Genomic DNA, 24,126 nt, shown 5'->3' on the forward strand with positions numbered 1-24,126 from the left:
AAAGTGAGGAGGTGCGATTCTTGTGTTTATTTTAAAAACCGACTCCTCGCAGCAGCCCCCACCCCGAACCTCAACGGCTCCAACGGCTGACAGAAAGACAACTGCAACTCCCCGCACACCCAGCCGCTAATCTAAAAACCTGCACGTTAAGGTAATGTGTTTCCTTCCGTCCACACCCTTACTGAGCTCTGCTCTTTCAGTTTTGATGCACGCATGATGGGAAAAGGGTGCGAATTAATCTTAGGCTGACGAGACGAATGATGCACCCAACGCAAATCTAAGTTAACAAAATGTATTCACAGGATGGAGCGGGTAATAGCTGAATGTCCCTTTGGACTTATTTGTTGCACAAATCTGCTTTCTGTGACTGAATCCACTGGGGAAAAGTGTGTATTCTCATTCTGCGAAACACTCAAGTAGGCAAGAAAAAAAAATAAAAAATTACAGATTCTCTCCAGGCTGCCAGCTTAAAGTACAACTATCAGCCAGCGACTATATCATCATGGAAAGGACAGGATGAAGAGGTTGGGATCACTCCAAGAAGTAAAATAACAACTGCGACTGGTAAACAATACCAACATCTCCTAAACCCAGCATGAGCTTTATTTTCGGTCAGACTGCACAGGCCTCAGAGGGTTTTAACAAGCTATACAAGGCCTCCAGCAGCAGACGGCCCCTCTCTCTGTTTGTGTTCCAGGCAGGGGAGTCGCTCAGCATGACGATTTATTGACGCAAGATCCCCCCTCAGCCAGGACCTGCCACCGATTACTGCCGCTGGAAAGCAGAGGGGAGGGTCTTGTCGGGATGAGAGAGTTTGTCTGTGTGTGTGTTCTAGCTCCGGCTCCAAGGCCATAAACCCAGTTCCAAAATGCCAAGTAACATGTCAACATGCCAGCCTTTGCCACCCAAGTTTTAAGTCAGACAAAGGGCCCTTCAGTGCTCTAAAATGGTGGTTTTTAGAATGGGGAAATGATGATCTGTCATATATGGAAAAGGGCTTAGCAATACTGCACAGACAGGAGGGCGACAAGGGGAAAATGGACTGCTAACAGGAGGTGAAAGTGAGGAGTGAAAGCTTCATTCTTAACTTCAGAGGTCCTCGAGGTGGAGACAAGTCTGGCATTCAAAATGTTTTGGCTTAATAGAAAATTTCAACAGAGCTTAGCCTCGTCTATATTTACAGTCCTGTATGGAAAATCTGGCTTCTGTTTTCTAAAAGTGGGATCGTGTTTATCCGTTGACTGACATATTGTGAGTCAGTAAGAAAAAAATGTACAGAGAGACGAAACATCTGTGGATTCAGGTTGTGACTCTTTTTTCCATGCATCAAAAGTGGATTTTTTGCCAAGGAGGCACAAGCAAGTGAGCTGATATCTAGGAAACGACCAGGCAACAGGCAAGACAAGCATACCTCTAAAGTGACAACAGTAAAATTGTAATCCTGCACCTTAAGATCATTTCAGAAGCTGATTTTTATAAACTAAGAGTAGACAGAGCATGGGAATGACTTGAATAGGAGGGAAAATGAAAATGACGCCCCGCTCCAAGGTTCCACTTACATAACACAATGTATTTAAGAAAAAGGGGGAATCACAACTATCTGTGAACCACTGGCCTGAAACATCCATTCTGACGCACACTATTTTGGCTGGGACAGCGCGAACGTCTCCACTCACAGTTCAAGAGAACAGAAGGTGATGCCAGAGAGCCACATTGTGCCGCACAGGACCAAATCAAACAATGGCTGTGACATCACTGCCTTGAAAACGACTAAGACAGCCAAAGCATGATGGGTAAGAGAGGACACAAATGGCCTTTTGTCCACCTCACCATGGTTGTGATTTAAGAACAGAGGGGGGTATTTTTTGACGTGGGAAGCCCCCCCGCTGCTGAAGGTCAAGCACACCAGGGGATCCAAAATGAAGCATGGAAAGAGAAAACTTCTGTCAAATGTAATTCATGACAAGTGAAAACACCAATATAACTGTAACAGCATGCAGGACTGGGGGAGATGATGAACTGATATTAAAAGTTTCTTCGGATTAATTTGCACGTCAGCGAATGCTTCCAAAACCATAAATCAGAACAATCTGGAGCCAAACGTTATTATCCACTGTTCTCTTGCACCACAAACCACATTTACAGACTCTGACAAACTAGGATAGATAGTTTTCACTATTTTTGGACATTTTATGGACAAAACAATTCACTGAGAAATTAATTGATAGCCCTACTGTCTTTCTTTAACTGCACTGATCACACAGCAGCTTTACTCCCCCGTGACCAGCAGATGCACAAAACAACACATCGTTATCTGAAAGAATCACTAAGATAACAAGATATATGCTTCCAACCACCTCTAGTTGAACCTGTAACAAAGACATATCATGTAGCCGTGGCCCAGATATATAAAAACAACTTAATCCCTAGGAAACCAATAAAGGGTGCAGCATGTATATAACTGGCCTGCTGCTGCTTTTCATAAGACAAAATGTAGTGAAGAGTGATGCAAACAAAGCAGTGAAAAGGAGACAGGGCACTTCTTAAAAGTGAGAGCTTTCCGTGCTAATGCAAGAAAAACACAGTGCACCACGCTCCTCCCTCTCCACTGTGTTCCTCTCTCAGGTGCTAGAAGTAGAAGTTTCTGTGCTGCCAAATTTAGCTGCGACACTTTTCCAAACAAACAGCACACTTTGCAAAACCAAACCGCTTCCATATCAGCGAGGAGACACTAACCGACCTGACTCAAGACTACGTGGTTATAAAATCCAAGTATAGTGCGCCAGAGTGCTTCACAACTGGCTTGTATGTGAAATAAACAGCACAAAGTTTGCTCGACACAAAAGAGAAAATGATGACCTTGCGTGATCAAAAGTAGAAATATCAATTCAGAAACACTGTGAAATTAAAAATGACATTTAGCTGAGAGTCAAAGCGTTGCACCCATTTCACTTTAGAACCTCAATCACACTTTCCGGCATCAATTTGTTTTCTTGGCAGCAGTGTTCTCTTCCCTCGAACGTGAGCGCAAATCCATTAAACCAACCACAAAAAACCTACTTGGACAAACATTTGCCCTCGACTAGACACCGCTGTGTATTTGCTGTTTAAAAAATGCAAGTTTGTGGCAAATCAACCACATTAAATCATTAATTGTTTAGAAGACTGAAAAGCTCTTGTATAAAATGCAAAACAGCAGTATTAGCATGTGTGCTACGGACAGATTGAATCATCAACCACATCATTATTTAACTATTGGAGGTCTCCTCGATACACTCAGAATTAAAGTGGCCATCATCAATGCATTAAGACATACACAGCTGCATGCATAAAAAAAAGGCATATGAAGTGCTTTGTTGTTTGGGTAAAAGAAGAAACGTCACCCATTCAAAAGCCTTTTCCACGTCAAAGCAACTGCAGAGAAAAGAGCGAGGAGTCCCGACTTTTTCCCTCACCTGATCGACTGTGAGAGCTCATTGTTGTGGCCGTCGCTGCCAGGCAGACTTGACAGAGGTGAGCGGTGAGGGTGTCAGTGCACCTCCGTGGTGGCTGTAGTGACCACCATGTGCTTCGCAGCCAAGTCGGCGCTGCCAGGTGGAGGCGCCGGGCCAAGGAGGGACAGAGAGGAGCTGTTCCTTAAAGCTTCATCACACTGAGCCGCAGGTGGAGACCTCAGCGGTGTGTTGTGGCGGGATTCCGTTTCGCCAAACGGTCGAGCTGTGAGAGTTGGATGCAAAAATAAAGAAGGTTTTTTTTTTGTTTTTTTTTTAATATGCATGGGAAATTCCACTGAAATTCATATTCTAATTAACACCTAAGTGAACAAATAAACAGGACTGTAAATCAGGGGTCATTGTGGTTTGGTGTCCTGTAGACCATTTCATCCTTTTTTCCAGTTACTGAGCCAAACTCCACTTTACCTGAGGTCGTTAAAAAGCCAGGGAGGAAGACAGACCTGCAAGTCATCAGCCTACAAAGGCCCTGTACGGACCTGATAGCAGCAGAGATTTGACAATAACACCTTTACGCCACTTATAAGACAAAAAAATCTATTTGGACTCATTCTGAATAGTGTCCCTATAGTTAATAAAAGCATCATTTGCTGTTTTGATGGAAACAGCTCTGGCTTCTTCCAAGTAAATGTTGTCTCTTGTCTGCGTCTGTTTTTTATAAGAAATTGGTTTCGTTTGAACCATCTGGATTCACTAGAATCGCAGCGTGTTTACATAATCTAAATGCTAGAACTGAAAGTCAGAGCTGTAACCACACCCAGGCAGGCAAAAACTTGCAAATATGGTTTAATAGCTAAATCAGAATGCTAAAAGCACACACTGATTTTTCCTGAGAAGCAGGTCTAAACACAATTAGTAAAATGTGACTTTCCAAGGGTTTCAACATTTGCCAGCTTCAGGGGACATTAATAAATCTCCACTTTCCAGCTTGCACGGTCAGCTGTGGAAGTCAGAGCATTAATAGAAGGCTCTTCAGAGCCTGTGATGAAATGTAAACAGAGGCTCGCTGCAGAGTCAATAGCAGAAGAGAAAGAGGAAGAAAACTTTCATGCCGTCTGGTGTGTGTCAAGTGTGTGCGTCATGTAATCGATAAGTGCCAGGAGTATGTAAACACACAAACATACTGGGCAAGCCGCGAGCTATTCAACCCTAACAGAAGCTAAAAAATCACCTCTGTCACACAACAGGTGTCAACAGAGCCGAACACAAACAAGCGGTAATGAGAGCTGCAATCAGTCACTAGAAATACCACAGAGGCCACAATAAAGTGTGTATGTGCTCCCTTTGTGTCACAAACACACACACACACACAGTCACTTTGTTGTCGCCGACACTTTTTAAGCTGTTGAACAGAATTAAAGTCAAATGAATGAGTTCAGTGGAAAGAAGGTGCAGGCGCTGCAAGGCCAAATAAAAATCTCATGGAAACACGGAGCTGCCAGGATTCTCCGGGGTCTTACTTCACTTATCAGGAATTACTGTAGAAGAAAAACAGTCCCTCAAGTAAATGACTAATTCAATAGAGGCCCAGCTCATTCATTAGCATGGAATGTGAAGAAATAAAGGCATTACTTCAGGAGAATATTAAAGCAGCAACAAGGCACGTTTTTTGTGTTGATTCTGGCGCCCCCTGTGGACAAAAGTGTTATGAGCGCCACCGCCTGCTGTTAAGCTAAAGCTACAATTATAAAACATTCCTTGGTAAAAACACATCCCATCCTGAATGATTGAACAGGTTCCTGTAACAACATGGTCGTTTGTTGGGTTTAGCAAGAAAATTACTTGGTTAGGTTTAAAAAAAAAAAAACCTAGGCCATGATCACACAGCAGGGGAATCCAACTTGTGTCTAAAATCAGATCTGAAAGACGAAGCGCCTGCACTATTTACTGCAAGTGATCAGGTCACGTTTTTGTGTCCAGGCAACACCAATCATATATGCACTGGGTGCCAAGGTAATGATACAGACATCATTAACTCTGTACGCTGATGTCATGGCTTTGCTACGCGGAGGGACTGATCGATCATCTTGCTCTCCAAACACTCACACTATCGAGTCGCGAAGCTATTCTCTGTGTTGTCCTCCTGCGAGCAGCCACATGGATCCTGATCAGCCGCACTGATGCATGCCTGTTTTTGTTACTCTGGAATTGACGTCACCGTTTGTGTGTTGCACCGCAAGTGGCGCGAAAGATGATTTGAAATTGAGCAGCCAGAGCGCCCGGACTGACACACATCCACACAAATCAGATTTTAATTCATTTTAAAACCACCTCCAAATGTGGTTTGGATCTGACTTGCAAAAATTCTCAACTAACCATAACTATTTAGAAACAGCCAATCTTCCCTCTGATAGTCGTATTTGCTTTTGCAGCTCATACAGATGCTTCAGTGATATATTGAGACCGTTTCATAAGCAGGTAACACTTCTTGTGGTAACATTAAGATATTTCTTAAATTAAAAAAAATGAGCTCCAGCATTGGCCTCACAGTGTCAGTGCAAAGTCGATATCACCATCAGTGCGTTGGTGTGAAACGTTCCCCAAACATTTCTTATTTCCTTCAGATTTTGTATCTCCTCAGAGCATGCCCGGAGGCCAGAGGTGAAATGACCACAGGCGAGGTTTAGATTTTTGTGTGAATGTCTGACAAGTGGGTGTTTATTAGTCGCATGCATGCAGACAAAACCTTAATGCCCAGGTGTCTCCAAGTGGATAGACTTGCTGAGGTATGAGGAGTAAGAAAAACAGCCCGCAGTGTGTCAGCTGGAGGGCAGCGGTGCTATTCTCAGATCCAGCCGCCTATTTCTGTCAAAGGAGTCGTCTGTCACACAAGAATTCAGACTGTGCTTTTACAGCTTGTCATACTATGTCAGCAATCACCTCAGGCATTCGGTCCTCTCACTTTCTCCCTTTGCCACACTCAAACAAACAAAAAACCCGAGTGCAGCTCAGCCAAGCCTGCTCCTTCTCCAACACCCTCAACCTGCAGTCTGCGGCTCTGGTCAGCTGTCAGCTGTGTTAGTGCAGTTTTAATATTCCTTCCATAGGACTCTGCAATTCAAACTGTCCTTCTGGGATCCCATTAAAAATTAATCTTTGCGCAACACTGCAGGTATTTTTATTGCATCTGCACAGTACCATAAAAAATACGTGCATCACTCGATCTGTCTCATCTCCAGCTTTTGACACTTGAGATTGGTCCAGATTTATTGCTCCCGTGCAGTCGAGTCTGAACCTGGAAGAGGTTTCATGGAGCTTGACAGGAAAACAGCTCTCAGGATCCCTGTAATGGACTTCATTTCCCAAGCACTCTGAGCGCTGCCGGGAGTAATCACGATGGCATAAAAATAACATGTGGTCGGCTAGCGAGCAGTAAACAACAATTAAGAGACCCCTTGCATAGCTCAAGAAATGAATCATTGAAAATGCACTTGTGCCATGAAGACAGCTTCAGCCTCTCAGCTCTAATTGACTATGAATTATTCAGCCGGCGAGCAGGATTAGTGGCATCACCAGTATGCTATTGATTGACATGTTCCAGATTTTTCTTAGTAGTTGGCAAAAAAAAAAGTTGAGCTGTAAAAAAAAAAAAGCTGATCAAGTTGAGAAAATCAAATGAAAAGGTCACTTTTAACAGGCCAGGCACAGAATAATGGGAGGAGCTATATCTAGACTGTTGCCAGTTCAACTGAGGGCGTCCTCCTTCAGGGCGTTAAAGTCGGCCTGACACAGGTGAGCAGCAGCAGCGCTGGCAGCGGAGGCCGAGCGAGCACACGTTTGAGAAGAGCGAGTGACACCCTATCTGTCATGAAAGGAGCCACAGTAACGCAACACTCTCTGCTGCTCGTTCATGTTTGCAAGCGAACAAGGCCGGCTGTGACCGCAGGACATCACATCAATCAGCTGCTGGCTCAACGGGGACAAGACGCGGCGCTCAGGCATCAAGTGGCACGGGAGGATCATTTTTCTTGATACAGAGCTCTGACAGCCCGCATACAGTTAGAGTACGGCCACGTTAGCACAGCAGACTGCACCTGTAGGCCCTCACTCTTCTCTTTAGAGGGGAAGATATCCGCCACCATCACTACTCAGATCTTTCTCGAGCTCTTTCTCTGCAATGAGCGTTGACGATTTATCAGCAGCGCTGTATTCTGATGTAAATAAACTTTTTTTTCTCCCTGAAGCTGACTGACAGAACTGAATATTTCATGGGGGAGAGCAAATAAAGGAAGCATTTAACATGGTGATGAGAGGGGCTGACACCAAAATCATGTGACTGTGCTTGAGACCTGTCACTCGAGTCATGCACAAATGCTAATGAAGTCAAAGACATCACATGCAAAACTCTTCCTAACTACATCAATTTCTTTGTAATACAGGGCTCAGGTTTTTCAAAGTTAAAAAATGATCTAAATGCAAAGAGGGATGTTAACGGATCATTACAACCAGGTTTGTATCAAAAAATGTGAAACTTGAACAAACCGCCATGCAGTTAAATGTCAATAAAGCTCTGCAGAAATACATAGTGAAGAATGGCTGTGAGTACACACCAGCAACATGCCTGATAATCCACTGATCCACTGTGTCTGCATCATCTGTAACTTTGTCATTTATGATGGCAAATGACAAGTTGACCAATTCAAGGTTTGTCACTTTTTCCTCTGTGAAACAGTGATGAGCAGTTTTGACATTTTCCTGCCATTGTCTACACAAAACATCTTGGTGTTAAGATGTGAAAGTAATCTGCACATTAATCGATAATGAAAATGACCGTTAGTTGTAGACCTGCTGCGCTCATATCACTGAATGGCACCGCAGATCTCAGAGCAGCTCTGTTACGGGAGGGAATGTGATTCCGATGAGACATAGTTGATTGTTGAGGCTTAGACTGAGGTCATCAAATACCGGCGCTTTGAAATTGAATTTCAGTCCTAACACTGACCCAAAGCGTCGGTATCTGACGACCTGAGAATGAGCCTCAATCAACTATCTTTCTCCATAATCGCCTTCCCTTCCCTTTAAGCTATGAAAGTGAAAATGCACAAAAATTGCATGAATAGAAAATGTGAAGTAAAGTGAACTTCACTGAGGTCAGCTGTCTCAAACCCAGACTGCCTGAACTCTACAGCTATGTTTGAAATTTGGAGGAAAATGCTGCAGAGTGCCACGTTTCCCCTGCGTGAGCATTCCTGTTAAACCTGGAGAGAAATTCAGGGCTGAGGATTAAAATTGTTGGCATCGAATACGATGGCACACTGTGATGAAGCAGTTGCGTGAGACGTGGAAACTGAAGTCATGGCAAAAAAATTCAAGTGAGAAAATGTTTCTATAAAATTAAATGAAGATGTATTTAAGTGTTTGACGTTATTTTCTAACGTCCTTGGTTCACTGCTTTGTCGTATCTGAGTGGTCTTGTAGTTTGACCTACTGTCAACCAACTCACCGTAGTAAAAAGAAGGACACAGCTGGACTACACACACACACACAGGATTCTTGTCGATGTCAGTGGACAATCAAACAGCCATGCGTTGTTACCTTGGCAACAAAAGGCCAACCATTCTGAGTCAAATAAAAAGCAGGAAGTCGCATCTTTTCCGTGCAGGGTGCCAAGTCCTGAGAATGACAAAAGCCGACTCCACTTCCCTTTCTATTCTCACATTCTTTCAATGTCACTCTCGCTCTTTAACCCATGAATTGTTCTCACTTTATCCGTCTCACCCTTCCATTCCGTAATCTTCCATTTTGCATCGAGAAAGAGTTTTCTAAAGAGAGCAGGCTTTCTCTGCACTGTTCTTTTCAGTCTTTTTTTTTTTTTTTGGATGCAATAGTTTTCAAGCACCACAGTGAAAGCAAATGTGTGAAGTTGCTTTCACATGATCAGACCACCGAGCAGACTCAGCAGACCACTTAGTTCCTCTCATTTGGAATCGCCGCCTGCCCGGGTGGTGGAAATCGAGCTTGATGTCAGCTGTGTATAAGCTCCTTTAGACTCAGATGTTTAGACGTGACTTTTGCTTTGCATCCTTTTCCATGTTTACGCCAGTGGTGGGAATCAAAAAGTCCAACAGATCGAGGAGGGAATCGAAATTGTGCATTATGAACAGATGGATTAGTGACAACAGCAACTGCTATGTCAACTCATGCTGGGAATTTTTTTGTCTGAGCGATGTATAAATGTCTGTCTGACCTATCACTTTATCGTTCAAGCTGTTCCGTGATCGCTCAGAGATGCCCGCAAGTCAGAAGGACCCATCAAGAAGTCGGACAGTAAAGATACATTATATTTACTACATCAGGAAGGACGTGAGGACATTTTGGGAGAGTGAGTCTATTCTGGAAAATAACACACAAATACTTGTCTCTTGTTGCCAGTCTGGCAGCAGTAATTCTTATTCTGGTATGAGGAGAAAAACTGGCTTGTTTGTATTTCTTCATGCAAATTACAGTCGTCTTGGATGGCGCTACGGTGCCCCAGCAAAATCGTGTCGGGGGATTTGTTTTGCTTGTGGGGAGGTGAGCTTTGGCATTAAAACAGCTACATTTCCACAAGAGAAGAAGTAAGATTTGCAAGCTTTGTTAGCGACCAGGTTAGCGCTCAGGTAACTCAGGTAACTCAGCGTTTTAGGTACCTAGCTTGGAGGTTGCTGTTGCTTCGCACAGAGACTATGGATGAAGCAATTAAAATCTGGACACAGCTTCAGAGGCGGAGCCCCGTTCAGTCCTGTGAATGCTGCTCAGTGGCGCATGAAGCCAGAAAAAGCTCGACCTCCTGGGTATGAAATTACTCTGATCTTCCGCGTTGTTGGGTCCATGGCGCGGCCACACTACCAGACCCGATTAGCGCCCAGCTCACTTAAATGGAAATAAAATGATTTATTTGTTGCAAAACATTCCAAACTGACTCAGTGGCTCAAATTTCAATGGTTTGATGAGTTAAATAAAATCAATTTTATGAGTCATTTTGCGTGGGGGTTGTGACACTCAAAAAAATATTGTAGCCACTGCTGTTTCTTTAAAAATATAAGCTTATGGGAAAAAGTATATTTGGGCGCCAGTGCGTCACATGACGTTGTAATTACACGGTTTTGCCACAACAAAAATTGCGTGCAAATCCTCATGCTCATCCTGAGGCATTGGTAGAGACAGGGATTTTCAACAGCATGGGACGGGTGTTTCTTCAGATGTTCACCGACTCAGAACTTGTTCTGCTTTCACAGCATTTTACACCCACAGCCTACATTCAGACCACACAACAACAGACATGAGGTCAAAGCAGGGGCTCTTATTTAGCTTCATGAGGCTCTTACAGATTGCACATACACAGTCAAAGAAAACTTTTACTATCAGTGTTAAACCTGTGAGAGAAACGGAATCATGAAAAACTGTCAACTTGTGGGATTAAAACCTAAGATGTCAGGGTATCATTGCGGCCTCTGATTGGGTTGAGCGGTGGGACAGTTTGCACAGTCCTGCTGGTTGAGTGTGCCTGTGCACCACAGGCTCCTGTCACCAAGCTCGTACCCACAGTACAGTGCCATTATTAGACTCAATTAGAAACCATTAGCGTGACATCCACAACATGTCCACAAACGACGACGTCTTCTCCAACTGCCAACCCCTCAAACACTTGCTAACTGAGTTTGGGGAGCTAGGACAAGTTCGACGTCAGGACAAGTCCCTGACAAAGCACAAAGAAGCTAAAACGGGTTTATTATTGGAGTTGTGAGGCACCACGGGGTATAAGGGGCTGGATCTGGGAAAATGATTATCACAGCCATGAACTCATTGGGTGACCAGAAGGATCAACACAAGGATTCATCAAGCCTCAAATCACATCAGTTGAGGCTGAGAGCGTCTGTATAGCTGCCCATTAGAAGCTCTGTGTCCCTTTTACTGCTTTGAATCTTCCTCTTGTCTACTTTTACTGCTTCCCTAGCCAATACCCCACTGCCTTTCTTTCATTAGGTTGCACAAAAGTAAGCCTAATCTATGGAAAGTATGTGAAGTGACTAAGGATACTAATTCCTCTTTCCCTGATACCGATTCAGATATTTCTGTCTCCCCTCGCTGCACAGTCACATCCTTGCACGCTGTACGTGCATCCGACATCCATGACTAGTGAGAGCTAAGCTCAAACTGTGACGGTAGTAAAGGTAAAGTGAAAGGGTCAAAAACAACTCAAACGTTGCTCCAAATTGGACCTGTTAGGGAGAGAGGCGCAGGGCGGGAGGAGAATATATCGAGCTGCCATCTTGAAACTGAAGTTGATGACGGTGAACAGAGCATGACTGTGATGGTCACATCGAAAATGAACGACACCGTACATTGAGATGCTTCGAGATTCATTGTGCACTTGAACTGTTTACAGGTGAGTCATTATCGAATTGAATCAGGAGGCCGGTGAAGATTTAAACCTCTGGTTTCTAATAGATAAATGCATCGACGTGTGCACTTGTTGATATCTCGTGTACTTAAGGCAGTATCAGAGGCATTTCTGATATTGGTCTAAGTATCGGAACATGCTAAATATAATAAAGTTTAACGTCGACCGTTTTGGTTGGTTTAGGTCACTGGCAGCCAATAGATTGCTCGCTAAAAGGCTGTGGTGAAATAACGACCCACTTTTTATTCAAACTGTTTCTAAATTGCTTCCCAAACGTTGCGTGTAATGGAGAGAGACAAACAAATGAACGCGGAACGAGAACAAAGATACAATAATATGCTGACTCACAGTGGCTGAGGGGAAGACCCTGCCAAGCAGCTTACAAATTCCTGCTGCGTGAATGTGTCTGCGCCTTACTGGGTCCTGTCACCTTATTTGTCCCCGAGCACAACAGTGGCATTAATAGACCCCATTAGTATCCACTAGCGTGACAACATCTACAAAATATCCACAAACAAGCGGGCTTTCCCAGTGCCAGCTTGTGCTAAATGTTGGGAGGAAGTTGGAAAGTCACGCCTGGGCCCCGACAAAGCACAATGGAAGCGAGCTAAATGAGCTTATTAATGAGATTACAAGAGGCAAACTTGAGGGTGAGTAAAGAACTAGAGTACTAGCCCTTTATCTTAATCTCCTTCATATCTCATTCAGTGAAGCAAAACATTATTACACTCCTTAAAACCCAACTGTTATCTCTACATCCGGCAGGTAGGAAATCTTCTACAACCACATTCTAAAAAAAGTTGGGTAGCTGCGAGCTCTTCTCGCTGAGTGTGAGTGTATACTTACAAAAAACTATACAGTTTATCAGTTTAAACATATCTAAGCATATCTTGTCTTTGCACTGTATTCAAATGGATACAAGGTCAAAAGGGAATCAGGGACGGTGAGGAATTAAAACTTGTATGTTTGTTATGGTACATTTATGTTTTTTCAATGGAGTCAAATTCTGTTCTACAGAAAAAAAAAACTCCTATAATTTGTATACGTACATTTCTTTTGCTAATTTAAACGTGCTAAAAGTAAATGTCAGCATCTCTGGAGGAGGATTTTTGACACATCATGCTGTTCATACAGTTTTTCTCTGGCGTAGCTTTTGCATGTCAAACGCTCAAAATCTGCAGACTTGAAGGCTGGCTTTAAAAAGAGTTTCCTCAGTAATGAAAAACAAAAGTTGACGGTCAGTTTGAATCCAGTCCGCTGTGATTAGTTCCAGTGTTGTGGTGTAACCGCAACAACAGCTGATCAGCTACAGCTGGGACCTCTGTCTCAAACACATTTCCCATCTGTCATCACTGGCTAAAATATTCCAAAGAATATAACTGTAGTCTTTGATATACATCCATTTGTGAGTAAGTTTTTTAATCTTACAATACAAACATACATGTCTGTTACATATGTCTTGTGTGCCTTCAGGAACTTGCCAAATACGTCTTAGGAAGTCATTTCATCTGGCAGTGGTTGCTTGTAAGATGTGTCCAGAAAGTTTTCAAACATTCAAAACAATAGACTAACATTATCAGCAGAGTGTGAATAAAGCTGGAGTTGGAAAGTGATGACGATATGTCAAAGATGTCGATGTTCGGTGTTGCAGAGAAGTCAACTTAAGTTACTGGGAAACCTGCTGGCACCGGACTGTCCTGTCGCATGATACAACCCTGCACCAGAGCAAGAGGTTGATCTGATATCCACCCATAGTTTCAGCTGGGAAACATAAAATCTGTGAGTTTGCAACTAAACAAATGTCAAGAAAGGTTAAATTTTTTGACACCAACTTCCCTCACCAGCAGAGAAATCTAACCTTACATCTGAATACAAGCTTTTCTCTTTTACTGAACTTAAACGAGCTTTGACCTTCAAATTCTGGACATTACTCAGAGATTACACCGACACATCTTTCTTTGTGGTATATATTTAGCCTCAGTAGTAACTTCACATGTTTTCTGGCTATTGGTGCCAGTGTCAAAGTTTGGCCGAGTCCATGTCATCTAAAGTTATGGATGTTACGACCCCGACAGAAAGCTTGTGGCCCAAAGAGGTCTAACACCAGTCAAGAGGTCCAAAATAGAAGAATCTTATTTCAGCAGACAGACCGTGACCATCAATCAAACGTTAAACTCAACTAACCCCAAAGCCTCCACAATTAACTACAAACTGATGGGCCGGAAAAACGGAACAAAAGAAGGGAAGCCACCTCGGTCCAACCCTACAGGGCCGTCGGAACCGGTCTCTTCCCTCTGCCCTAACCAAACACTCCCCAAACTAAACCCTACAGAGGAAATAACGCCACAAAACTAAACAACCAAAACCGGTATTAAAGTTATAGATTTCAGCTTGAGAAACAACTTTAACTCTGTCACCAAGTGAGATTAAGTGAATTTAATATTTGGAGACAAAACTGAGTAAATAAAAGGTGACAGGAGCCGCACATATTTAACTCAAGTGTGACATATTGTACACAAAAGCTCCGCAAAGCAATGAAGGGGAACAGATCTGCTTTAAAATATCAGCGCATCAATCTCACTGAGGTAATGCTGCTAAATATTGTGACACTTGGAAGTTCTGCTTTGCTTCTGCTCCAATCAGGCGCTCTGCTCTCAGCGGTCATCCTTCACGAGGAGCACTCAGAGCACAGTTTCTTTTTTAGTGGGCTGTAGTGACCTTGCTCCTGTGGGGCCTGGAGTTTATGAGCGAGCACCAGCAGCCCTCCAGAGCTTGTAATGCTGAGGGAATAGTTTCCGCTAGCAGAGGGTTGAAGAAGTCTCCTCTGAGCGCAGACACGGCCCTGCTGCAGTCAGCTTCTGATATTCACAGCTTCTAGAGGAAAGTTAAATGACAGCACTGAGGGACAGATTATCTATTTTGCAGCACCTATGGTTGTAGAAGGGTGTCAGACATCTTAGTTAAAGTCTCAATGTTTAAAACTCAGTTTAATTCATCTACATCCGCACAAAAACAGAGCTGGTCTAGCTTAAAAAAGTCCCACATTTACAGCTGTCAACACACCAAAACATCAAAACATGGATCCAATTATTTAAAAAGACCTTTATTAAGTCCCCACTCAGCCCACATGGGACCAGGTCCAAAACCACAATACTTAGACTTGACAAATCTGGATCACATTAACCCAGAGAAGCTGAAGTCTATTTTAAAAAAAAAAGCAGTCTCAGTTCTGTAAAAGTTTTATTCTAGAGCTGCAACGAGTCGATCACAAGAAAATTAATCGCACAGATCAGCTAATCGATTAATCATTTCAGCCAGTGACAAGTACAAACATTTGCTGGATCCACAGATGTTTTTTTAAAGATTACAAGACTTTATAATTATGCAAATAGGATCTTTAGGCTTTAATTCATGTTCTTCAGCAGTTTATAAAGTGTTAACAAACTTATGATAGGTGCTTACAAGTGTCTTGAATCTGACTAAAGGCCATTATTAACACCTATTTAAAGTTACTGATGTGAATAAGCATCATATGATGACTTGTACAGGCCTTATTACCCATAAGGCTTATGACAGGGATCTTAAAATAAACCGTTACCCACATGGTTCACGGTTTTTCCCCACATGCTTTCAGTTCAAAGCAGACCAGGTGTGGATCAAAAATATAAGTGGTGTAGATAGATAGATAGATAGATAGATAGATAGATAGATAGATAGATAGATAGATAGATAGATAGATAGATAGACTTTGCTTTTGTCTGGAAGATGAAAACACAGATGGTAAGTAATGTTCTTGCTCTCGTAGATGATTTAAAAAACGTTTCATAAACCTGCAGCTGTGCTATAAACAGTTACTGGAGTCTGCTCGTTAATCAAGTCAAGTGTGCAGATATAAATAGATCTGATTTATTGTTGCCTGGATGGAAATCACAGGCAAAATTGCATAAATAATAAAAAAAAAAAAGGTTTCACACGTCACATTACGCAGTTTTGGAGAGTACATTTTCAATCAGAGGAGAAAGATCTTCATCGACTGATTTACTGACGCTCACAAAACCTGGAGAAACAAACTGTTCTCGTGGCAGAATAAAACTGGAAGGACAAACACAATTTCATACTGTTTTACTTTGTTTATATGTGGCGGACCCTGCCACCCGCCTAGCTTCACACAGAGTTCTGGTGACCTTATGTAACTCCAAGAACAGATTGTTTATTCAGTTACAGACAAGATCGATTTTTCTGGGTTTGTATTACTAACTCGTTAATACTGGAAGTTTAACGGAGGTGGCAGAGTAATGTAACGGGTGTTAGCCCGACTACCGGGATCATTCATTAACACTGTCAAAAACAGTTGAATATAAAGAAAATGTGAGCAGAAATGCTGCCAGGTGTCAAGAAAGAAAAGTGCAAATGTATTTAATTGCTTAAAAATTTTAAAAACAAGAGTAAAAAACTAAAGTTTCTGGAATATTTTCTTTCTCTTAGCGCTTGAACGCTGCAATGGCCCCAATATAATTTGAGTTTCAGACCTCTGTTTTAACTTGAATGTCTCAAAGCCTCCCAAAACAATAAGACGTGCAAAACAAATCAGATTTACTGTCATTAGTCTTGGTTAACCGAGGAGAATGTGAAGCTCCTGAGCTGCAGTCCAGCTCCAGCCTCGTCCTGCTGCTGCTCTCTTGTGTTTACATTTCAGGAGGACACAAAGTTTACACCCAAAACTGTGACCGCGGCGGTTCAACCCGGGCTCCAAACCTCCACACACACACACACACACACACACACACACACACACGTTAATGTGTCGTCGAGGACAAGTCTGGACCAGGACCAGCTCCCCTGGACGTGTGACGTACTTTAAACTAGTAAACACACGACCTCAACATCTGGGAGCCCTTTGGAAACAGTTGTGTGAACGTATGGCGCTGTGCTGCAGCGAAACAATGCATAAAAACAACACAAAGGGAAAGTAGAAAGTTTGGAAAGTGATAGTTTTAAGTGCGTAAAAGCTGCTTTTTTCCCGACATGACAGCGTGTGTCAGACGAGTTCAGAGACAGTTTCGAGCAGCGAAGAGTGAAAAGTCAAACCTACACCGAGCAGCTGAGGCGGCGGAGGAACAATGTTGCACAACACGGACAGTTTTTAATCCACTCCGAGCAACACTGTCTCTTCTTGCGCAACTCTTCCACTGTCTTCTTCCTAAAAAAAAAAAAAAACACTGTGAAAACACGACGCGAACTCTCAGGAAGGAGAAAAAAAAGTCACGCAGGGCAGATTAACAGCAGCTCCGTTTGACTCCGAGCAGGAAAAAGCGCACGGAGCCACCAGCAGATACACATTTCTTTTTTTTTCTGTTGTCCACCAACCCGAAGAGCAGACTGTCTGACCTGTGTGTGTGTGTGTGTGTGTGTGTGTGTGTGTGTGTGTGTGTGTGTCTTGTTTTTCGTTTTTTTTACGTGACAAAGACAGAAAAAAAGAGACGCTACCTGAGTTCAGCACCGTTTTGAGGCGCAAGTGGCTTGGCTGTCCTCCCAAATGTCGAGGAGCATCCACAGGGGGGCAAGGCTTTTAGGACCCGTCGGTACTGTAAAGAAATCACTGAGCCAACAGCTCCGCCATAGTCTTTAATCACGTGTCAAACCTCCTGTATTTCCGTAGGGGGCGGGGCCTGCGGGACGGGATGACTGACAGCGAGGAGGAAAAAGATGTGAGAGTGGAGACGCGAGAGAAGTCTGTCAGTGAGGTCACACTGAGCCCAGAAGAGATCCACTGGATCCGATCTTATACATTGGAATTATTATATTTCTAACCACCCATGTATTATCACCTGATGCTCTGTTATGACTTTGTTTTGAACTCCTCCTACCTTTTCTGTCTCCTTATCTTATCACAGAGTCTTAAATTCTAAAGGGATGTTATGACCCAGCCTCAGGCGACCCTATGGGGTGAACAGCGCTCTAACATCACCACGAAACAACACCTTTAAAAACTGAATCCACAGGATTTATTTGCAGAAAGGCAAGTAAACAGCCAAGACTGAAACACAAAAGTCAAGACAACGGCACAGAATCCCTGGATGAGAGGACAGGAGGGACAAACTGCACAAACACATACAGCCGTAACAAGGAGTATGATGCATAATGTTTGTATTAAAATAATAAAACTCCAACATATTTACACAAGCACATGCACAGGTGCGCAACCTGCACGTGAAGTATAATCATGTGTATGATGGCCGCCTCTGTCTGCACCTACTTGCTTTCTTTATTTAAGAGAATGTTGCAGCACTGTTTTGCTGTGAAGCTCCAGAAATGTTTTGCGGACTATAAAACTTCACCCAATAATGACTGAAATTTCATTTTTGGGTGTGCTGTTCCTTTAAGGGATAAATAAAACTTCTCTGATCAGTGTCTGACATGAAAATATGGGGGGGAAAATATGGAATTACTTCATTAAAATCCTTAAAACAGCTGCAATTGTTTTTGTTTCAAAAGTCAAAAGTCCTATTTTGCTGTTAAATGTATTCTCAGTGCATGTGTTCACGTTTCCACATCTTACTTCCAAATGATTTGTGATGTCACAAATCTCGCTCTTAGTCCCGCCTCTCAATATCAGATTTTCAGTGAGCACAGGGAAAAAGTTAACTTCCAACAATAAATGAGAAAACAGCCTTCTGGTGCTCAAACTCAGCATGTACATCATTTTACATATTGAAGCTCAAACATTCACTCACAGGTACTAGAAGAAAAACATATTTCTGACTGCAGGGGGTCTTCAAAATGTTAAGTATTTTCAGTCAGAATCTTGGCTAATCTGATTATCGGGACTGTCTGTCTGTGGTTTGATCAGATTTGATTGATGGTGATATCTCTCTGGCAGCAAAAGCCCATGTTTATGTCACATCAGTCAGACTGTAATTACAAGCAGTCAAGTCAAGAGAAGAAGTTCGCATCAGCCTCCACGTTGTAATTACAAGTCATAGTTAACAAGAGTTTCTGACAGCTAAAATGTCTCCGTCCTGGTTTAAAGAAACCAAAGTGTCAATGAACTCTGTGGCTGTAAAGTCTCCATCGCTAATAAAGTCCAATATTAGTGCTAAGAGGATCAACTTGCTAATCAAAGGGATATATTATACTATATCAGGTATGACTAAGTAACCAACTGCTGCAAATAGAAAGTTTGTTATTGTTGAGGAGGATTGAGTTCTAAGACGGACATTGAATGCAACATCAGCAAACAAACCCCACCCCAAATGTCTTAAAATTCAAATATTGGTGACCACAGGTACATGACATCATCTTTTTCCAGCTGAGCTCCACCTGCTTATAATTAGCACAGACGAATGCAAATCTGTCACGTTAGATAATCAGAACTGTCACAACTTGGTCAAAAGAGCTTGTGTGATCATGTTCTGTTGTGCCAATTATTATGGATCTGGTTGACAATACGTGTTTTCATTGCATTTGAATTAATCTGCAGGATAAAATCAGTAAAATCGACAGTCTCAGCCTGACAGTCCTCAAGGAGCTTTTTTTTCACCATCCAATCTGCAAAGTTCACTGCACTCCATCTGTGAGTATTGTTATTTGCTCCAGCCTCAGTCGGCCTCGCCTTCTTCTATTTCCAGGCAACCTTTTCAAGACTGACTTTCCACAACTGCAGAGAACATGTGTCAACCTGTCGCATTCAGCAGTTGTTTTAATACTTTGGTGGAGAGACGTACGGCATGCCAGGAGGAGATTTTCCAGTTGAGAAAAGCGAGACTTGTATCCTCCCAACATGTTTGCTAATGGTGTCACTGTTGGTTAAGAAGATGATAATCTGCCTCCTGGAGGAATGCCTTCCCCTAAAATCTGATGTCATTACAAAAAAAAAGTGTTTTATAACAACTCATAAGCAGTGTAAACTTTCTGATTGTAATGAAAGTCAGATGCTCTGCTTTAAAGGAAAAGCTCCAGAATTACAACACAACCGGAGGTGTAATACTTGACTGAGTCGTTTTAATGACGTTGTGAAGTCTTGTAGGCTCTTTCCTTCTTTGTCAAACCTATGACTCGGATAGAAATGTTCACAGACAACGTATTGAAGTTTTAGTCACGTCAATTCGATTTCCTTCCCCTTTCTATGACGTATAATCTGATGTTACCTCCAGAAATTATAGCAGCAGGCAACCAAATGAAAGACACATTTACCGTACTTTAACCCTCCAGTTGTCTTCACATTCACATCATGTCTTGGTTGTCATATGGTGATGAGGAACATGTTATCTGTCATGTTATTTTTTGATGAAAAAGTTTTTAAATGCACCTTGTTGGAGATCTGAAAAAAATCAGCAGTAACTGAGGGTTCTGTCACCTGCAGCACGTTTACACTCTGAATGTACAAGTGTTAGTAGAAATGGTTGTGTGAGAAACTGTTTGAACTCTGATCTTTGAAAGTTGTGTACGGGCTCGTGGAAAGGTGAAAGGTGATCAATCAGCACTGTGTGTGTGTGCGTGTCTGTGTGTGTGTGTGTGTGTGTGTGTGTGTGTGTGTGTGTGTGTGTGTGTGTGTGTGTCTTTTGTAGTCTTTAACTGACTCTGTGAATGTGATTTTAACTACCAGGTCAAAAGTTACCTGAAGACAATATTTGTACCCAAGTGGTTTACAGCTTCCATGAAAATATGAATAAAGCAATATTTTCCTTTTTCTCATGTCGCGGTCACTTTAGAAAGAGTCGTAACATTTTGAGTAAAAAAAAAAACAACATTTAATGGGTTTTATCTGCTGGTAAACACTTTGATGAAGGCAAACCTTCCTCACAGCCTCATAAACAGGCTCAGGATCACTATCTGATGCTAAATGAAAGTAAATACAGATTGCCGCTGGATTTCCTTGTTGTCAGGTTGAACATGATGCATCTATATCACAGAAATGCTCCTGTGAAGTCTAAATATTCTGCTATTGTGAGCATAATCCCAAGTGGTGAGCACCAATGAAGAGACGTATACGATATATCAAAATGTGACTTAAAGATTTAATCTAATATCAGTAATTTATATAATTTTTTTCCCTGTATTCGCATTATTTTCCTCATTCTGCTCAGTGCTGCAGCTCTGTATTCCCCATCTGTCTGAAAAACACTTAGCTACTGTCTCTTTAAGGCTCCTCCTCCCAAATGCCCAGTCTGCTCTGATTGGTCCTCTCACACATGCCTGAGCCAACACCAGGTTAAGTAAATATGTGACATGGTGACATAGTGTGATGTCACAAAGTCTGGACTACTGACGAGGCATTTCAGGAGCAGTGTTTTCTGTGGGAGAGGGGAGCTCCTATTGGTGTGGTGTTTTTTTTTTTACTTTCAAGACTTTTCGCATGCACAGGAAGACATATAACACACTGACAGAAAGGTGGGGGGGGGAGAGTAATAGGTCTCCTTTAAACAAAATCAGTCAATCTGTTCCTGAAGAAAGCCGTTCATTATCAAGTCACATCTCCCAGAACTTTTAATGAACAGTTGTCAGGATGGGAGTAGGAACACGTATGTTTAGGCTCAGGCAGGAAGCGAATACATCACTGCCAGACGTCACAATATCAGTAAAAACACAAACAATACTCCCTGGGAAAACAGTTTTAATTAGGTGGGTGAAATAGCAAAAATTAAGTTGTAAATCTCATCTTCTTGCCTTTGAAACACTATCTTATCTACTTATTACCCAGACAGGCTGCGTGGTGCTGATTACAGGGATCGGACAGGAGGTTGATAAAGATGGACTTTTTTTTTCTCTCTTCATGATCAAAGACGAACCTGTGAATCCATCCTCCCTGGAAAAGATGTACATACTGGGGAGGGAGCTCAAAAGAAAGACCAAGAAATGTGTGAAGTGTCACCCAGCAGTGTACAGTGCGAGTTCATACCCGGTGATCTGGCACCACTGACGACCACCATTAATGCCGGACTTCAAAGTCCACCTGACGGCGCCACACATGAAGCAGCAGAAGCGACCGGGATTATGTAAACACCGGCACCCCCGCTTCAGAGAGCGGGGGCTCATCTGAAAAGAACAACTCAACCCAGCCGAGCCGCTCTCCAAAGAAAACACTGACAGCATAATAAGTATCCTCTCAAATGGGCCTGTCCACACGCGCAAGTGAAGGAAGCTGATGTGAACATAGATGGGACGACTCAACCCGGGCCGCACTCTCCTCTAAAAGGATACCACTGACAACATAATGAGCATCCTCTGTAACTCGCCCGTGGCAGCCGTGTGAAATGTGGATGCATCCAGAGTTTATCTAATGGAAGCAGATACAGCCCACACACGATGCCATAACATTCAATATAATACACCACCAGCACTCACAGAAGATTTTATTAGGACCATCTTCTTGTCCATCACCCGGTGCTGCCGGAGGACACTGCGTATATCTAATGCTACTAATGTGTTTCAAATAAAGATCCTTGCCTCTATTTGTACAGAGATCGAAGTGGACCCGGCCAGAGGTGGACGAGAAGAACTTAATAAGTAGTGTATTTCTTTGATTTGCTCCAATGCCTCATTCTACCTGACAGACTCAGTCCAGGCTCACAGATAAAATAAATAAAAACATTTTCTCATGGGCAGTTTTTAAAATTGATTGTGTGTTGGATAATTGCTGGAATCATTTCTATAAGTGTAATTTTTATGGTGTGTCCGTCACATTGTGTGAGATTCAGGTTGCAGGTTGGAGAAATAGTGTCTTCTAGCGGCACTTAAGCAAGTACAGAGAGATATGTTCAAGTCTTTTTAGGATCATAGAGAGATTATGATTTAGAAATACTGCCCAGCACCTTTTTTTTTCAAGGGATGAGCTTTTTTTTTTGTGCAGCTGCTCCGAGCACTTTTAGTCGAAAAGTTCTCAATTTACAATTACAACTGAGTTTTCCAGACAGCGACTGTCCTTCGTTTTCTTTTTCCTGGGCTAGGTGAAAATGTTCACCATATTTCTGTCTCCTACTAAGCATGTTGTGCACAGCCTCCTTGCTCTGATGTCCTGATGGCTGACGATAAACAAATGGACAGTAAAGACACAAAGGTCAGGATATTGTTGCCGTAGAGACAGAGTGCAGAAAAGCTTCATCACAGTGCTCCTGATCCGGAGCCTGTCTGCCCACCCCAAAAAAACACTATGTGGGTGCAACTCTCGACAGACACGACGAAGAAGCCAGATGTCTCACTCTGTTGCTACTTTCATTATCAGCTCATGCAGACTGTTATTGATTAAGACTCTAAACATCCTCTGCATGAAGTCTGATGAGTTTTATGATCTGCTGCTTTTAAATGTTTCTCTGGTGCATATGTGATGAAGAATGTGATACACAGGAAAAAAGACCAAAAGGCAAAGAGATCTACTGGCAATGAGAAAGGAGTTATTTCTAAGGTTTAACCTGCTTCAACGTGCTAATTTTGTTGTAAAACTGTTAATAACATTTGAGTGTCTGCAGAAAGTCTAAGGGGAAACCTCATATCACTTCAACACCTCTGTGGAAGTTTTTTTTTAACCAAGCACTTATTAAAGTGTCAAAATGACAACATTTGACGAGGTGACAAAAGCAACTGTTTTTTTTTTTTTTCGTCTTTATATTTTTGTCTCACCTGTGCTGAAACTCGTCTTGTCAGCTTTGTCAGCACTGGTGACACCCGTCGTTAGAAAAAAAGAAACTCCTATTGGAAAGTTTAGCTCACTGGATTTGAAGACAAAAGACAAACCCAAATACTGTGACAAGCCTGAATGCTGTCGTCGGTAGAGACCCTGCAGCTACGCTGTCTAATATGACATTTTGTTTGAGTTCAGCTGAGTGATGTCAACAGGAACCTGACTGAGTCTCCACAGTAGCATTTATTCACTGTCAATTGCAATACTGCCAAAAAAATATATGTTTTGTGTCTCTGATGAAGTTCTGGAGCAGGATGGATTTGGTCCAAGTTGTCAGTCACCTGTCGACTTAGCAGCTGCACAGTTACTAGCGAAGGGAGAGTGTCGCGTGGAAATAATGAGAGATAATCCACCTTGTCATTCAAATTGATTGGCCTTTCTTTCAGGTTGTGGCTTCAGGCTTTTATGACTTTACAGTGTTAAAGTTCATATTTGTGGGCTACAATGTGAACAAACACACTTGTTGATCTGAAGCCACTGCAGAGTGAGGGGGACAGAACTAACTCTTCCAGATAAGCGACTTTCACAAATAGCTCTAAAATGTCTAAATATTG

General features: G+C 42.4%; 1 protein-coding gene across 5 annotated transcripts in view; it reads right to left on the reverse strand.

Moving 5' to 3' along the window:
* hdac4 (histone deacetylase 4) overlaps positions 1 to 18,210 on the reverse strand; it is a 138,178-nt gene extending 119,968 nt beyond the window's left edge. The window contains exons 1-3 of one of the 5 annotated variants that reach the window (XM_037109490.1): positions 17,383 to 18,210; positions 16,988 to 17,095; positions 3,456 to 3,717 (exon numbers count right to left, since the gene is read on the reverse strand). In XM_037109490.1, coding sequence (XP_036965385.1) covers positions 3,456 to 3,477 — 22 coding nt within the window. In that variant the 5' untranslated portion in view covers positions 3,478 to 3,717; positions 16,988 to 17,095; positions 17,383 to 18,210. The remainder of the gene's footprint in view (positions 1 to 3,455; positions 3,718 to 16,987; positions 17,096 to 17,382) is intronic. The other 4 variants (XM_037109489.1, XM_037109491.1, XM_037109495.1 and 1 more) reach the window with 4 other exon arrangements.
* Positions 18,211 to 24,126: the final 5,916 nt, after the last annotated feature.

This window comes from Acanthopagrus latus, chromosome 9 (genome assembly GCF_904848185.1).
Source record: "Acanthopagrus latus isolate v.2019 chromosome 9, fAcaLat1.1, whole genome shotgun sequence".
Classification (NCBI taxonomy): Eukaryota; Metazoa; Chordata; class Actinopteri; order Spariformes; family Sparidae; genus Acanthopagrus; species Acanthopagrus latus.